Consider the following 18,339-nt stretch of genomic DNA (forward strand, 5'->3'; position numbering starts at 1 on the left):
GAAGGTTGTCCCAGATAACAGCACTCATGGAAAGAGAGTCGCCACGCCCCTTCCTCCAGGACACCAACTGCTGAAGGCCAGAGTGGGAACCTCCCCTCAGGGATTCTTGGGAAGAGAATGGAGCGCAGGACATGAGTGTTTGACCCTGGTGGGCACCTCTAGGAACAGCCTCTACTCCCCTTCCCTTACACGTGGGGACGCTGAGGCTTTGGAGAAGTGGGGCTTCTGAAGGTCACCTGAAACATTTCCCAGACCTGCAGCGAGGGTCCACTTAGTGCCCAGTGCTGTACTGGGTCCTGAGGATAGAGAGGCTTTAAAATGTCTACACAGCCCTAGCTGGTTTGGCCCGCTGGATAGAGCATTGGCCTGGGGACTGAAGGGTCCCAGGTTCGATTCCGGGCAAGGGCATGTACCTTGGTTGCAGGCACATCCCCAGTAGGGGGTGTGCAGGAGGCAGCTGATTGATGTTTCTAACTCTCTATCCCTCTCCCTTCCTCTCTGTAAAAAAGCAATAAAATATATATATTAAAATAAATAAATAAATGTCTATACAGAGCCCACAAGACAGCTATGCTAAGTGGCCCACTGGGACCCAGTCCATTTTTTCAGAATAACAATTATTACAGTAATAATAAACAGTTGCTGAGCACTCACTAGTGCCAAGTTGGTGTTGCAATACTTTGCATATATTAGTCCTCAGCTGCTGTTATTACTATGCTAGTTTTACTGTTGAAGCCCAGAGAGGTCAAGCAACTTGTTCAAGGTCACAGAGTTAAAAAGTGGCAAACCCAGGCAGCCTGATGCTAGAGCCTGCCTTCTCAGCTACCACCTGCCAACTTTCCTGGTGGCTTTTCTACCTCCACTCCCTACAGTTTCCATTCAGAAGGAGCCAAACCAGAGCTTCGAGAATTTTTAAGATAAGAAATACTGGGGTAAGCCAGGCCAACGTGGTTCCGTGGTTGAGCATCTACTTATGAACCAGGAGGTCAGGGTTTGATTTCCTGTCAGGGCACATGCCCAGGTTGCAGGCTGAATCCCAAAATTGGGAGGGGGGGGCGGGCACGGTTGTAGGAGGCAGCCAATCAATGATTCTCTCTCATCATTGATATTTCTATCTCTCTCTCTCTCTCCCTCTCCCTTCTTCTCTGAAATCAATAAAAATATATATTTTTTAAAAAGAAATACTGGGACAAGAAGTAAATGGCTGGGAACTTCAGGGATTTATAGGGGAAGCGGTGGTCAACTCTGAAGGGAACTCTAAGGTTCCTGGTGCTGCTAAAGTATGACCATGGCTAGAGGGTGACAGACTGGGAACTTGAGCCTGATGTTGAAAGGGCCAAAAATGAGGATTTTGAACTCAGCGCTTGTTCTAGATCCATTCTCTACCATAGGTGTACGTGTGGCCTGGGGCAGGTCCCTTAACTTCCTGAGTTTACTTCTCTCATCTGTAAAACAAATATGAATTTCTACCTTTCGGGTTGCTCTGGTGTCAAATAAGACAATGAATGCAAAGTGTTAGGCCCCCTAACATGGGCATTAGTCATGGTTGCCATCACGGTTACCGTCCTTGCCACCTTGTCACCACCTCTGCCACCTCCCAGATTGAGGGGGAGATGAGGTAAAAAGAATAGAGCTGGGACTCAGGATCAGGAGACCTCAGCTCCAGTCCTAGGTCATGTATCTGGGGTTAGTCAATGGGCCCCGCCAGATAGATCCCTTATCTATAGTAAGGGGGTACCACTAGTATGTGGACATAGTTATTTGTAGGGTTGGAGTGAATCACAAATGAGGTAGTGCATATGAATATGCTTTACAATCTCCAGGGAGTGTTGGGGGTCCCCAAGACAACTCCTGGGTCAATGATTCACTAGGAGGGTTAACAGGCCTCAGCCTCGTCATAGTCATAACTGATTTATTAGAGGGAAAGGATTCAAAACAAAATCAGCGCAGAAAAGGAGCGTGAAAACTGGGTACCGGCTTCCAAGAGTCCCCTCCCAGTGGAGTCACCCAGGACATGCCCAGTTCCTCTGGCAACACACTGTGCCAACAGGTGTAAAATATTGTCTACCTGGGAAGCTCACTGGAGACTCAGGGTCCAGGGTTTTTAGTGGGGGCTGATCACACAGGTTCCTCTGCCTGGCAAATTCCCAGACTCCCAGAAGAGAAGCCAGTGTTCAGCATCATGTAACTAGTTACACCGTTTAGGCAGAGTGGAAACTGTGAGAAACTTCCCAAAACCTAAGTTCCCAGAAGTAAGCCAAGAGCCACTCTTGCAAGCAGGCCTTCTGGAGGGTAGTGGCCTCAGGACTGCTATGTCAGCAACTGTTTGCACAGAGTAGCATTTGTAGAAAGGTTTTTGTGAATATACACTCAAAAGGGAAAGGGGAAATAATAACAGTTCATACTATTGTCACTATGAACCAGGTACTGTTGTGCATGCTTTCCATGTATTGCCTTGGGTAACATTTCATCCATACTATTCCTTCACTGAGGTACTGTTATCACCACTCTGTTACATAGGACAGAACTGAGCCCTACGAGAGGGTACGTAGTTCGCCTGGGTAAACAGCTAAAGGGTATCCCAAAATTCACGCCAAAAGTAATTTTGATAGAAAACACAGGTTTATAATTAAAAATTGCAAATTTTTTATTGATTCATAAAGTATACAGTACAGGATTATGTATGGAATAGCATATCGGGTAAATGGCCTCCACGGCTTTGCTGGCATAAACGCACTCTTTTGTTGAAATTTTCCATGACCGTTTTGCATAAATGTGGCTGAATTTCGATGAGGCTCATTTTCATCTTGATGGCTTGGTTAATCGACAAAGTTGTCACATTTGGGGATCAGAAAATCCACGAGTGATTGTTGAGAAACAAATGCATCCACAGCATGTCACTGTTTGGTGCGGATTTGGGGCTGGAGGCATCATCGGACCATTCTTCTTCGAAAATGCGGCTGCTCAGGCAATAACAAAAGAGTGCGTATGTGCCAGCAAAGCCGTGGAGGCCATTTACCCAATGTGCTATTCCATACATAACCCTATACTGTATACTTTATGTTATGAATCAATAAAAAATTTACAATTTTTAATTATAAACCTGTGTTTTCTATCAAAATTACCTATTGTGTGAATTTTGGGACACCCTTTATATGACACGTAGGAAGTCATAGGCCACGATATGGCCCTCACAGTGTGGCCCCTCAGTCTATATTCTTAACCCCTGACTTACACTCTGCTATGCGGCACCTACCGGGGGCTGGGTGCTTTGTATGTGTTATTTTATTAATGCTCACAACAGCTCCCTGTGAAGATAGTTATTGGACTAATTTCGCATGAAAAAACCTGTGGCTCAGGAATGTTAATTTATGTCACATCACCCAGCCAGAGAAGTGACAATTTCCAGAGTGGGTCTCTGTCCTCTCCCCACCCTGTTTTCCTGGCACGGGCTTTGTTGAAACTTTCGGTAGGAACATGCAAATGGCCAAGGTAGAAAGGAGTCATTCTGGGGCTGAAACCTAAAAACTCCCCCCATATTCCTCCCATGGGGATAGAGTTAATGGAAGAAGGGGCGGTGTTGCAAGTAATTCGACTTTTCCTGCAGCATTTCAGAGCTTTAGATGCTGCCTTCAGCTCTTTTCGGTTGCCATGACAGCAGATATGGCATTTCTTTCATAAGGAGAAAAAAAATAAAAAGAACCCCACTTAGTCCTGTGATATTAGAAAAGTCTGTTTCCCAGATCTAGCTAATTTTTCTTGCATAGTGCTGGCACTCCAGGGAAATTCTTAGGATGGAATCACAGGGGAATAAAGAGGGAGATGGAAAAATCTGCTTCTCTGGAGAAATTGTATGCTGTGTGTGTGGTGGTGGTTTGTGAGAGTGGGGCATACAGGAGGAGGGGGCCAATATAGGACTTGAGACAAACGGTACCTTCTGAAAGCAAAAGCTGGTTATTATAAGGTCTCAGTCATAATTTTAATTCTGCTTCCAATTCCCTCACCCCACCAGTCATTCCTGTGTTGGGCTTTGCTAGGCTAAGCAAATGCTCTTCAGTGGGGAAAGCATGATACATAAAGCAAGACATACAACCCAGAGTGATCATTGCAATGATGAGGTGGGCTCAGCATTCTGTGGGAGCAACAAGATTTGTCTTGTCCATATAATTTTGATCTATCTATACACCCACACAGATAAACATAGGTGTATAGATTTGCATTATTGCATTTTAAGCATTTATCCGTGTCATTATGTTGATCTCTGCAACCATCCAATTTCAGTGATGGCCCAGTATTCCAGTAGATGGAGGGATCACAGTCCCCTGTGAGTGGACATCTGAGTTTTTACCATTTTCCCCTATTATAAAGGAAAGAGTTCCAAAGAACGATACATCTGAGAGGATCTGTCCAGAACACAAATGGTTCATTCAGAAAGATGCCCATGCTCCTCTTCATTATTTCCTTCTTTTTCGTGATTTTAAAAAATTGACCATAGTGGGAAAGAAAAAACAATCATCACCAAACCGGTTTGGCTCAGTGGATAGAGCGTTGACCTGCGGACTGAGAGGTCCCGGGTTCGATTCTGGTCAAGGGCATGTACTTTGGTTGCGGGCACATCCCCAGTGGGAGGTGTGCAGGAGGCAGCTGATCAATGTTTCTCTCTCATCGATGTTTCTAGCTCTCTATCCCTCTCCCTTCCTCTCTGTAAAAAATCAATAAAATATATATTTTTAAAAAAACCTTCATCAGGTACTAAACTATCTTTACCATCTCCTATTATCACCTTGTCACAAATGATGGTCTCCAAGGAAAGCACCCCAGTTTCAGGAGTCTAGAGGCTCCCCCTGCCACCACCAAGGAGAAGCAAGAACTAGCCTCCACTTGAGCCCTAACCGGTTTGGCTCAGTGGATAAAGTGTTGGCCTGCAGACTGAAGGGTCCCAGGTTCTATTCCGGTCAAGGGCATGTACCTTGGTTGCAGGCACATCCCCAGTAGGAGGTGTGCAGGAGGCAGCTGATCGATGTCTCTCTCATCGATGTTTCTAACTCTCTATCCCTCTCCCTTCCTCTCTGTAAAAAATCAATACAATATATTTTTTTAAAAAGAACTAGCCTCCACTTGTGACCAAAGCAATGGGAACATGGACTGCAATTTGGGAGTTAGTCCTAAAAGCTGGATGATGGGTGCTCAGGGCAAGAGTGCAAAATCAAAACTGTGCATCCAAAATCTGTGCTCCAGGGAGTCCTAACAATGTCCTTTCTTTTTGCTCCCTCCAGAGCCATGTTTGACTATGACAAGAGCAAGGACAGTGGGCTGCCAAGCCAAGGACTTAGTTTTAAATACGGAGATATTCTCCATGTTATCAACGCCTCTGATGATGAGTGGTGGCAAGCCCGGAGAGTCACCCTGGATGGAGACAGTGAGGAGATGGGAGTCATCCCCAGCAAACGGAGGTAAGAAGGCCTTCTCTGCTTCAGAGCACTCGCTCTTCCGCTCTCCGGGCAGGGAGATGAGGGAGGATGAACATGGGACAAACTGTTCACAAGTATCTCTTTGAATGGGAAAGTCAGTCTGCAGGGAAATTGACAGGTGACACAAATTAAATAGTCTCACTCCCTTCATGTTAGGGTTTTACTGAAGCCGGTGACTGTGATAGGGCATAAAGGGAAGAGAGGATCTGCCAACACTGCCTTCCTCCAACTTCGACCAGCATTCCCAATTGCAAGATTCTGCCCATCAGCTTCATGCTGACTTACACCCTCAGAAGGCTTATTCCAAAGGTTCAAAATGTAACAGATAATTTCATAGAAAGACCAGGGAAATGCCAAAGAAAGTAGATTGTCTACTAAGGTAAGGCCCTGGTTGTGTGTTACCTCCAAATATTGAAGGAAATCAACTACAGACTTCCATTCCCTTCCAAATCCAGATGCTTGGGACACGAGCTGTCAAATTGGGTGAGGTGGAAAGTCTGAGTTTACAACTGCTTTTCACTCCTTTAGTTATCCTGTTCCCCACCCTACCCTACAACTCTCCACCCACTCCCACTCAGATATTTAGTTCCGTGTTTCCTAAGTCGAGAGAATTATGCTCTTTCTTTTCTAAGTATTTGTTCAACTCTGCTTTAGAAAGGCAAGAATATACTTCAGAACAGCCAAGTCCCTCATCTGTCCCAGCAGCTTCTAATCTTCACCCCAGATACTGACTAAGAACCAAACTATCTGCACCCTAGAGAAGAGAAATGGCAAGAAATGAAAGTGGGGAATAATACTTATTCAGAGTAGTCACCATGAGCTGCAGGTTTCTCAAAGGGCTCACCTCACATCCAGACCCCCAACACCTCTGTAAAAATCCTCAGTGAAGGATGTAAGTGCCACACACAACATGGTCCAGTGACTGAGCTGGCTCAAACCACAGTGGGAAGGTGTAAATTATACTGAAGAATAACCCCGCAGGGCATTTGCACCCCAGAGAAGACTGGTCTCCTATCTTGCTCTGCTTGTGGCCTCACAGCCTGGGGAGAAAGGCGGGGGGAGGGGGGTGTAGCAGGCCAACTATTCACAGCTGCTCCCTCACCTTGAAGGGTGGACTTGCAGAGAAGCACTGAAACTTCAGGAAACCTCCCCACACCCCTGGCCATGCCCAGGACTCCCCCGCCCCCCCGCTAGCAGACACGTACCTGGGGTTCTCTAAACCTCTGGGCACCTGGATAGCTGCCTCACGTTGCTTTGAGAGGACATTCAGAGTTTGTGCCATGGCTTGTAATGTTTTCTGAACGATTTTGTATTCAGAGCATTTCTCTCAGCCCTAGTTTATATTCTATGTTTCTCCATTTTCATTTACTGCAAAAAAGAATATGTCAAAGCAACATGCATTTTTATTTGGTTTGATTTAATTAACTGAAGCTGTCTGAGGGCCTGCTCTGTAGAAAAAAGCCCCAAGGATGAAATGGGTGGAGAAGGAACACTTTGTGGGAATAGACTTCGGCTCATGTTAAAGTGCTTTTACCAGTCAGAGCTGCCCAGAGATAGTGTAGAGTACCTGGAAGATAGTCAGCTAGAATAATGATTTTTCACACCAGGGGAACATTATAGACACTTAGGCATGCCCGCCTTCTACCTCCCCCTCACACCGCCCCCCCCCCCCAACACACACACACACACACACACACACACACAAGATTCTAATTCAGTCCGCATGGATGGTCCTGGAAATCTTTATTTTTCTGTAAATTCCTCCAGGTGATTCTGATAATAGAAGATGTGGTGTCGGGAAAATTGCACAAAGGAGTCAGGCTTTGGATGGGAGAGTTGAACTGTATGATTTTCAGTCTCTTTCCAACCCTGTGGTTCTGTGATTCTAATCAGCCTTGTCAATACTTCTTCCTTTGTTGGATTACATACCCTTTTCTTCCCAAGAAACATTGTAGGTACTATTCTTTTTGTAATCTTCCACCTGCTAGCCGTCATTCTTAGTTGGCTGTCTTTTTGAGGGGGGTGAGAATCATTTTAACAACCATACTACAGCTGGCCTGGAAAAGAAGTTTGTCTAGTGAATCTAATATTGATATTTGTTTGTATTGTATCTCACGAGGGACCAGTGCCCTCCTTCATATGTGTGCATGTGTGCACGTGTGTGCCTGTGTGTGTGTGGCTGTAAATTAATTTCTCTAAAATTTTCTCTTTAGAATTTAATTCATTCCAAAGTCATACATTTCACTGTAGAAAAGTGGAAAATTTTAGAAAAGTATAAAGAAGAAATTAAAATATATCTCACAGAGTTCTTTAAAAAAAATACTTTTATTGTTGAGAGTATTAGAGATGTCCTCCTTTTTCCCTCCACTGCTCCCCTCCACCCAGTTCCCACCCCACCCAGGCCTTCACCACCCTACTGTCCGTGTCCATAGGTAAGATCTTTAGTTAATTTCTTCCCACCCACCCCCCACCCCCTTCCCTCTGAGATTCGTCAGTCTGTTCCATACTTCCATGCCTCTGATTCTCTTTTATTCACCAGTTTGTTCATTACATTTCATGTTCATTTAATTTTTTTATTCAATTGTTGATATGTATTTGTTGCCATTTTATTGTTCATATCTTTTATCCCCCTTCTCCTCATCCTCCTTCTTCTCCTTCTTCTTGAATACTCTAACATTTCTTTTTTTTTCTGGTGATGAATTCCTTTTGCTTTTTCTAGTCTACGAAGCCCTTTATCTGACCCTCAATTTTAAATGAGAGCTTTGCTGGGTAGAGTAACCTTGGTCGTAGGTCCTTGCTATTCATCATTTTGAGTATTTCTTGCCAGTCCCTTCTGGCCTGCAAAGTTTTTGTTGAGAAATCAGCTGACAGTTGGATGGGCACGCCCTTGTAGATAACCGCTTATCTCTTGCTGCTTTTAAGATTCTCTCTTTGTCTTTAACCTTTGGCATCTTAATTATGATGTGTCTTGGTGTGGGCCTCTTTGGGTTCCTCTTGTTTGAGACTCTCTGTGCTTGCTGGACTTGTAATTCTTTCACCAGGTGTGCCCCTGTGTGGGCTGTGTGCACAGTCTTGTAGTTGAGCCTTGATTGCTCTTGGCATCTATGGGAGGAGTTGGCCTCCAGATTAATTGGCTGTGATGACCAGCTGCGACTACAGTGGGAGAGCTGCTGTGCAGGAGGCAAGCCCAGCTGTGAAGCAAGGCAGGCTGGTGCTAGTGCTGGGTCTTGGCCCTTTTATTGATAGGTTTGGGGCACACTGTCACCAACTGAACCTTGTTTGAGAGATTTTAGCAAAGTCTGAAGTCTGAGCAGGGACAGGCTATTCATGCGGAAAATTGGGTGCAACCAGGTTGGGTGGAGCTGTAAATTGGATTGGGTGGGGTCTCAGGAAATCACCAGGGTGGAGCAAACAGTCTGGGCCAACCTGATGGAAACTCTACTTGGCTGCCAGTCAGCCCTGGGACAGGGAGGTCCCAGCACTAGAACAGTGAACCCTGCGAGCAGCCCTTTCTGGGAGAAAGTCTCCCCCAAGTTCCTGCCCTGATGCCAGACAATCCAGTTCCTCCCCATATGTGTCTGGGTGCCCCTGGTGCTGGAGCTCAGAAGAAGTAGGACCGTGTAAGTTCCTGCCCAGTTCTTTAAAAGGAATACCTGGATCTTCACCAGCCTCCATGTCACTCAGCCCCAATCCCCACTGATTTTTACATCGAAAAGTTGCAGGGACTTCTCTTCCCAGCTCTGGGACCCTGGGATAGGGGTCTGGTGTGTAGCTGAGATCCCTTGCTCCTCATGGGCAGCTCCACAGAGTCTCTCTCCCTCCTGATTTAAAAAGGGGCACAGGTGGGTGCCAGTCCAGCCCATTCTGTGTTTCTGCCCCTCCTACCAGTCTCAATGTGCTTTCTTTTTACTTCTCTGGTTATAGGACTTCTATTCAGCCAGCTTTTAGCTGGTTCTAAATGATGATTGGTCTGTGTTTTAGTTGTAATTTTGATGTGGTTGTGGGAGGCAGTAAGTATAGGCGTTTACCTACACCACCATCTTGGTTCTTCACAGAGTCTTATGCACTTGCTTTAATGCAATTTAAAGCCTGTCATGAGCCTGTTCTGAGCCTACTCTTTAATACTTTACTTCTAATGAGGCAGCCTCATTTCAGATTTCATTCAGCTCAGAGTAAATGGCAGCTGATACAAATATAATTTACTATTACATTGGGGTTATTTTTCCATCCTTAATTTCCCTATAGCCCCTTTTATGAGTATAGTTCAGCTAGTGGAGTGGATCTGGAAAAATCTCATAATGGATTACATCAGTGTGTGACATTACTCCTTACAAGGATGTTTCCCTATTACTATTCCATTTAATCAGCCCAATAAAACCAAGATGAAAATGATTTCCCTCCATTTTTTGAAAATGGTGAATAAATTTTATTTATCAGAACACCCCTAGGACATGCTAGACACTGTTCTAAGTCCTTTACAATTAACTTATTTAAACTGCATTGCAACCTTATAAAGGAAGTTATATTATTATTTTCATTTGATAAATCAGGAGGTTGGTTAACTTGCCTAAAACTGCCCAGCTAGTACATGACGGAACTGGGATTTGAATCTAGACTGCAGAATTGATGTTCCTAATTCATATGCAATCCTATCTCCCAAAGTTACAAAAGTAAGACTTCTCAAAATTTAATTCAGGAAGCATTGCTTGAGTGGCATCTGGGTTCCAAGGGCTGTCATCGGGCCACTCTCTGGAGCTCAACATTTATGGGACCAGCATGTAACTATGGTACAGCTGCACTATGATTAGAGCAATGAGGGCTGTATCGTAAATAAAGATATCGTCCTACTCGGCTTAGGCTGCGATAACAAAATACCACAGATTGGGTGGTTTAAATATTGATTTCTCACAGTTCTGGAGACTGGGAGTCCAAATTCAAGGTGCTGACTAATTGGGTTCCCAGTGAGGGCCCTCTTCCTAGTTGGCAGATGGCCTTCTTGCTGTCTCCTTATATGGCTGAAAGAGAGATTGGTTTTTCGTATGTCTCTTCTTCTAAGGGCACTAATCTCATTTATAATGTCTCCACCCTCCTGACCTAATTCTCTCCCAAAGGCCCCAGCTCCAAATACCATCACATTGGGGATCAGGGCTTCACTAATGAACTGACAAGGTGGGGGTTGAGAGCACAAACGTTCAGTCTATAGCAGGTGTCAAGAGAAGTGAAAGGGCAGCAGACAGAAGAGAGATAGATTCCATCTGATGACAGCACTGCCTCTGTATTGCGCCAAGTGCTTTCAAATATACAATTGCATTTAATCTTCACAAAAGCCTTATAGGGAAACCAAAGGTTACAGCCAGCCAGTGGCTGAACCCAGGTCTCTCTGGTGTAAGACCATGCGGCTTTCCACTAGACCAGAAGTGTACCATTCCCAATTAAGGAGTTCTTACTAGGTTTTGGACACTGTGTGAAACAATTTTCTTGTATTATCTCATTTAACATTTACTATAATTTTTTGAAGTCTGTATTAATATTCTAATTTTAACAACATGAACCTGAGATCCTAAGAAGGTGAATGACATGCCCTAGGTCAGTGGTTAGCAAACTGCGGCTCACGAGCCACATGCGGCTCTTTGGCCCCTTGAGTGTGGCTGTTCCACAAAATACCGACTTCTGCGCATGGGCCACGAAGTTTCAATCACACTGTACATGCGCGCCCGCACGTGGTATTTTGTGGAAGAGCCACACTCAAGTGGCCAAAGAGCCGCATGTGGCTCGCGAGCCGCAGTTTGCCGACCACTGCCCTAGATCATAGAGCTAGTAAGTGGTAGAAGTAGAATTCAAACCCAGGCTTGTGTGATTTCAAAACCTGGGCTCTTAGCATAAATCTCTGTTTTCTGAGGCTACATAGTTTGGGAATGGCCAAGCTCAGATTTGTTCCACAGTCTTTAATCCAAGTCTCTACTAGTATATATTGCCCCACAGTGACTGGTCACCTGGGCTCTCAGATGACAGATTGCAGCTGGCATTGCATAAGGGTGTACTTGCCTAGCTTTCGCAGCAAGCCTGTGGCCAGTAACATGGATGGCATTTCCATTCTCCCTACAACAGGGCCTTGTGGAGCACAGCCAAAGGGACACCAGCACCAAATGATGTTCCCACCATCTAGCACTCCAAGCCTGACTTCATTAGGAGTTTGGCCAGCACCTGAAAAGGCCAGATGGGAATTGGCTGAGAGGGCAGAAGGAGACAGTTGGGCTCATTAAAGCATGACCATGTGGTTCTCTCTGGAGATGCTCGGTGTCAGAACCGATTGCTCGTATTTTGCCATCCAGTTTATATTTTCTGTATTTTGGTCAGCGACCAAATCAGGGCGGAGAGGATTATTTCTGCTTAAATAATCTAATTAATTGTTTGCCTCTCTTGAGTGTGAGAGAAGTACAGCGGTTCTTCTCAACTCTATTCTGTCTACCTTTTCCTTAGGTAAAGATTTAGGAAACTTAATATCACCTATTTCTGCCAAAGGAGTCTTACTTAGTAAAATAATTAGAGAAGGTGATGCCAAATTTACCAAGTGAAAAAGTCATAAAACAATGAACAGTTTTTTGTTTTTTATCAGACACACTGGTTGATTGGTCATGTCACTGAAAGTCTCTGTGCCTGTTTTCATGTTCAGGTCAAGAACTAGTAGCTTCCTTGAGGGTTAATTTATTCGTGCATTTATTCAACAAAGATTCATTTAGTTCCTACTCTATTCCCAGCTCTATGTTAAGCCCTGGATCACTGTACAGATGATAGATAATGTAGGCAAAGTGCTTAGAATAGCTTCTGATACTTTTGTGCATTTGCAAAGGATGGCTATTTTCCTTTCTTCAGATTTTGAGCTCAAAGCACTATGTAGGGCCCTGTTTCCCAACCCTAACTCTCACTTCAGCAATAAGCTATCCACATGCATCCCAAGAAGCCATTGGAGAGAAGCAGGGACTGAATAAGGTGAGAAAGAAAAGATAAGCCATAGCCACTACTACCAAGGAGGGGGGTTTGCAGGGAAATCCAAGTGGCAATCAATGTGGGCTTTAGTGATGGGAAAGCAAGACTATGGTGGGGTTTCTGTGAACACCAAAAAGACTGCTGAGGAGAGAAATCAATCACATACTTGTGACGTAATGTTGCAAATACGCATTTGGCTAACCTGAATGTCAGTGTTAAGAGCAAGCTAATTCTTAATATTGAGGCCAGACTATTAAGATACAGTATTATCTCAGTGATTATATGCTTAAATTGGGTTATGGTTTATTTAATTCAGGACATTTTGGATATGGGAGTACAAGGGAAGGGGTTGTTATTCATCGTGATAAACTCAGCCCAGACTAACAGGGAATTGTACTGGCCATAAAGCTATGTGCTTCTCAGCCAGAACATCACGTTTTTTTGAGAATTCCCATTGGATAAGGGAGGTGTGGATAGCCCTTGAATGCTGTTTCTGAAACTGAGTGGATGTGCATGTCACTAAAGTTAGCTGTTAGCAGGTACTTGTTCAGGCCCTATTTCTACCACTTTCTAATGGCGTACACTTCAAGTCTCAGGTTACCCAGCCATAGAATAGGGTTGATAACACCTACATCACTGGGTTATAGTGGGGAGCAGATGAGATCATGTAAAAGTAAAGGAATTTTTCATTAATACTTATATGTTAAAACTTCAGCCACCACTAATATATATATCATCATTATCATTGTTAATGAAACCATGCCACCTATATAAGGAGGGCTTTAAAAATTGTTATTTACTAACTCTGTTGCCTGTTCAAAGAGTAATGATATACCATATCAAATATTAGGTTTGTATGCATGTGTTTGTGTCTATCTGGCTGTTTGTTCATCCATCTGACAACATTCTTTGCAACCCTTTTAAGAGTTAAGGGATAGACCATTACAAATGGCCTAATAGGGACACTTGTTAAGAAATCTGAAAAGAATGGACTTAGGGCCCTAACCAATTTGGTTCAGTGGATAGAGCGTCAGCCTGCGGACTCAAGGGTCCCAGGTTCGATTCCGGTCAAGGGCATGTACCTTGGTTGTGGGCACATCCCCAGTAGGGGGTGTGCAGGAGACAGCTGATCAATGTTTCTCTCTCATCGATGTTTCTAACTCTCTGTCCCTCTCCCTTCCTCTCTGTAAAAAAATCAATAAAATATATATATTTTTAAAAAAGAATGGACTTAGGAACCAGGGGGGGGGGGATTAGAATGCTGTGGCCAAACAATTTTTAGAGTAGAATACTGAGCCTAATATTTGCATGTTCGGGGCCCACATGAGTTTTATAGATTTATGCAGAATTTGCACAGCCTGATCAAATAACCATGTGTGTTCTCTGCATGCTACAGTCATTTTGGCAACATCTATTGAACTCGTCTTTTCCATATTTAGCCTGGTTGATGCAAAGAAGCCAGGATAAAGTCAGGGCTATAACAGCGGTGTTAGAAAAATCCAAAGAAATGAATATGAATTAGCATTTGCTCTTGGATTAAAACTGAGAAAAGCTGAAGGGGCTCAGAGAAGGCATTTTTTCAGGGAACATCTTTCCAGCCGGCAGCTCACCTTCTCTGAAGTCTTCCTTGCTCTCCTCCCAACTCCTGAATGTTGGGTGCACACAGAAACTCTCCGTGGAACACATTGCTTTCATATGTGAGGTTAGATTTGAAATATTTTGTTCAGCTGTTTCCACTCAAATATTCTACTCTCACATTGAAATAAATATATTCTGAAACTCCATTCTGTAACTATAGAAACCCTGATTCTCACTGTGTTTCAGCTGGAAGCACAAAAGAGCCCACAGTTTAAAAGGCGTATGTTGTTAATTATTAATCTATGAATAGCTTAGATTTTAGAAACCATTAAGTTTCTCTAGATTTAGGTTTTTCCTCTTTCTTTTCTTTGTCTGCTTTTGAAATAAGAGCTAGCCAAGTGTCATGTTAAAACAATGCAATGAATATTCTGTTAGTTCAACAGTTACTAATGGAGGACTTGTTATAACACATTGTGGGGTGATATGTGGGCTTGCCTTCAAAGACCATAGAGCCTTGCATGTGTAATGAGAAATAAACAGACACAGGGAAATGAGAGAAAAGCCGACACAGAGGTGCAAATAAGTGCTATTATGGCTCAGAGAAAGAAATGATGTGACACACTGGAGAGGCAAAAAAATAAAAAAATAGGGAGATATTTAAATTTTTGCCTTTTCCTATTTTTCAATGCCAGCCTTCAAACAAGGCACAACTCCTAACAACTTTATTTTACTGATATTCCTCAAGCCCCTCTCTCTCCTCCACTTCACTATGATATCTAATCATTTCCTGCCTGGGTTATGGCAATATCTTCTAAATAGGCCTCCTGACCCAGCCGGTGTGGCTCAGTGGTTGAGCGTCAACCTATGAACCAGGCGGTCACAGTTCAATTCCTGGTCAGGACACATGCCTGGATTGTGGACTCGATCCCTGTGTGGGGAGTGCAGGAGGATGCCATCAGTGACTCTCATCATTGATGTCTCCATCCCTTTCTCTCCTAAATCATAAAAAGATATTTAAAAATAAATAGATAGATAGATAGATAGATAGATAGATAGATAGATAGACCTCCTGCTTCCAGCTGTCCCTTTCCTCCTCCAGTATTTTTCCTTCACCAGGGTCACATACTTAAAATACTAACTATTCTATTACTTTCCTGTTTTATATCCTCTAATTTTGAGGATTCCCCAAGGAAAAACACCCAAGTCCTTAGTGTGGGTGAATACCCTTTACAAGGAGGCCCCACCACCAGCCTCACTTCCCCATGCTCTGTATACCATATACTGGAATCTTCCTAATACCTTTAGCTTGCTTATAGCCTCAGCTCATGGTGTATGTTGTCTCTCCTGTCTGGGAAATTCTCCCTGAACTTTTCCTACTGACAAGCTCTTTCTCATCCTTCAAGATCACATAAATTGACACCTCCTCCAAGAAGCCCACCTCAATGCTTTCCACTTCTCTTTGTCCTTCCATGAGATATATGCTCCCACATTGCTATCAGAGGTCTAACTGTGCAGCATTATCAATCTTTATGTTCTTTGCAGTCATGCTGTTAAAATGCTTTCCCCTTGTTCCCAGCTCCTTGCTTGATACATGGTATGCCCTCAATAAGTGATTGATAAATAAATGAAATGGGGGTAAATAGTGAAGTCTGCAGAAGAATGACAGGAGGACATTGGGAAAAGGGGACAATTCAAGATTATCTGTAACATGTTTGGTTTGGAGGTGAAGGTAGTAAACTACCCAGTGTTCTTAAAGGGAAAGGAAGAAAAAAGAAACAAAAAGAAAGGTGAAAAGGTTGGAAGAGAGGATGCGCTGTGATTTCTTTGAAATAAATTTCGATGGATTTATTCAGGCACTTAAATAACAAATACTGGTTTTTCTCCCTCTTTGTTCCAAATACTATTACTTTCAGTACAAAAAAACACAGAAATTTCAAGGGATGTGTTAGCAGCTTAAAGACATTATACCAAGACTTTTTATACTGTCTTTGTATACTTTTTACACAAAAGAACAGAAATATTTTAGAACACATTTTATTTGAGCTGCCTGATAAGAAGAAGAGGTGTCCTTCATTTAGTGAGGAACTTTAATCCTAAGTGACTGGCCATGTGATAGAGTCTTTATTTTCAATTTTCTCTAGGGTGGAAAGAAAGGAGCGTGCCCGATTAAAGACTGTGAAGTTTAATGCAAAACCTGGAGTGATTGATTCAAAAGGGGTAGGTACAAAATTATCAAAACATTAAGTTCTCTCGATTGTCATGGAGTTAACTATAATTAACCTTTAGTCTTTCAGTAGCAAGTAAATTATGAAGCTACCAGACAGTAGAGCACTGTTATAAATGTATTGCTAAAAGAAATGATGTGATTTCTGATGAAACAGATTTATGGTGAATATATTAAATTCTGGGGGTAAAGCTGCTAGCAGTCAGCAGAAATCATGTGTTGATGAAGGTGATATAATGATTACCATGAAGAAGAGACATATAATTTAGGTGTTTTCATTTTTAATTTGTTTTCTTTTAAATGAAATGTCTAAAGGGATGGATTTCATAAAAGATACCTGTTCATCATAAAATATGTCTAGTCTGTTACACATTATAAAGCTAAGAGTAGTGGTTATGGAAATATACATATGAACCATCTAAGTGAATACATGGATTGTTGTGACAGACATAGAAGAGAATTAACAAATGAAATTTAATCACTAAAATTAAAAGATTTACTCATATGCACATGTATCTTTTTTAATAACAGCTTTAATGAGGTCTAATTTACTACCATACAGTTCACCAATTTAAGTAAGTAATCCAAAGGATTTTGGTATATTGAGAGTTATACAACCACCACCATAATTTTAGAACATCCTATCACCCCATTAAGAGATCCTGTAGCAGTCACTTTCCATTTCCCCCAACCCCATCTCCACCCCAACCCAGCCCTACTACTAATCCACTTTGTCTCTATAGATTTGCCTATTCTGGATATTTCATATAGATGGAATTATACATTATGTGACCTTTTGTGCCTGCTTCTTTACAGAATGTTCTCAAAGTACATCTATGTTGTAGCATGTGTAAATATTTTATTCTTTTCACTGCCAAATAATGTTCCATTGTGGATATACCTCAATTAATTTGTTCATCAGTTGATGGATTTTGGGGTTGTTTCCACTTTTTTGGCTATTATGGATAATGCTGCTGTGGGCATTCATGGACATACATTTATTTCCATTTGGGATATACCTAGAAGTGGAATTGCTGGGTCATTTGAAGAACTGCAAGACTGTTGTCCAAGGTGGTCATACCATTTTACCATCCTACCATCAGTGTGTGAGAGTTCCAATTTCTCCACATATTCATCAGCACTTGTTATTTTATGTCTTTCTGCTTTTAGCCACCCTATTTGGTATCTCATTATGGTTTTGATCTGCATTTCTCTAATGGCTGTTGGTATTGAGCATCTTTTCATGTGCTGATTGGCCATTTGTATTTCTTCTTTGGAGAAATATCTATTTAGATCCTTTGCCTATTTTAAAATTAGGTTCTTTTGTTGTTATTGTGTTGTAAAGTGTCCTTACATACTGTGAATATTAATCTCTTATCAAATATATGCTTTCCAAATATTGTCTCCCATTCTGTGAGTTGTCTTTCTACTCTCTTGATAGTGTCCTTTGATGAACAAAAGTTTTAATTTTGATGAATTTTATCTATTTTTTCTTTTGTTACTTGTATTTTGGATGTCATATCTAAGAAACCATCACCTAATCCAAGGTCATGAAGATTTATGTTGATATTTTCTTCTAAGTGTTTCATAATTTTAGCTCTTACATTTAGGTATTTGATCCATTTTGAGTTAATGTTTATGATATGAGGTAGAGTTCCAATATTATTCTTTTGCAAAATCATGTCATATGTAAGAAAGAAGTTTTAACTACTTTCTTTCCAATCTGGATGACTCTTATTTCTTGGTCATGCCTGATTGCCGTGGCTAGAACCTCTGATTGCCCTGGGTAGAAGTGGCAAGAGGAGTCATCCTTGTCTTGTTCCTGAGATTAAGAGGAAGGCTTTCTGTATTTTACCATTGAGTATGATGTTAGCTGTGGGTATTACAGCTTTTAAACTCTGTTTTATGTAATATTAGCATCATATTGCTACAGTATAAAATACCTTTGCTCCCTTCTCCCTATTCTCTTTCTGTTTGTCTCCTTTCCTTTATTTTTCTGTCCGGAGATATCTGGTTTCTCATTGTCAAAAAGAACCACAAGTTATGGTCAGTATATGTCACTATGGAAAACAAGAAGAA

At 42.3% G+C, this 18,339-nt stretch overlaps 1 protein-coding gene across 13 annotated transcripts in view; it reads left to right on the forward strand.

The window, feature by feature from the left end:
- DLG2 (discs large MAGUK scaffold protein 2) overlaps nt 1–18,339 on the forward strand; it is an 884,334-nt gene that overhangs the window by 800,150 nt on the left and 65,845 nt on the right. For all 13 annotated transcript variants that reach the window (XR_009454391.1, XM_059708253.1, XM_059708255.1 and 10 more), the window contains 2 exons: nt 5,277–5,453; nt 16,178–16,253. Coding sequence is in view for 12 of the 13 variants with exons in the window: in XM_059708253.1 (XP_059564236.1) it covers nt 5,277–5,453; nt 16,178–16,253 (253 nt within the window). In the remaining variant the exon portion in view is untranslated. The remainder of the gene's footprint in view (nt 1–5,276; nt 5,454–16,177; nt 16,254–18,339) is intronic.

Source organism: Myotis daubentonii, chromosome 9, assembly GCF_963259705.1.
Source record: "Myotis daubentonii chromosome 9, mMyoDau2.1, whole genome shotgun sequence".
NCBI classification, from domain to species: Eukaryota; Metazoa; Chordata; class Mammalia; order Chiroptera; family Vespertilionidae; genus Myotis; species Myotis daubentonii.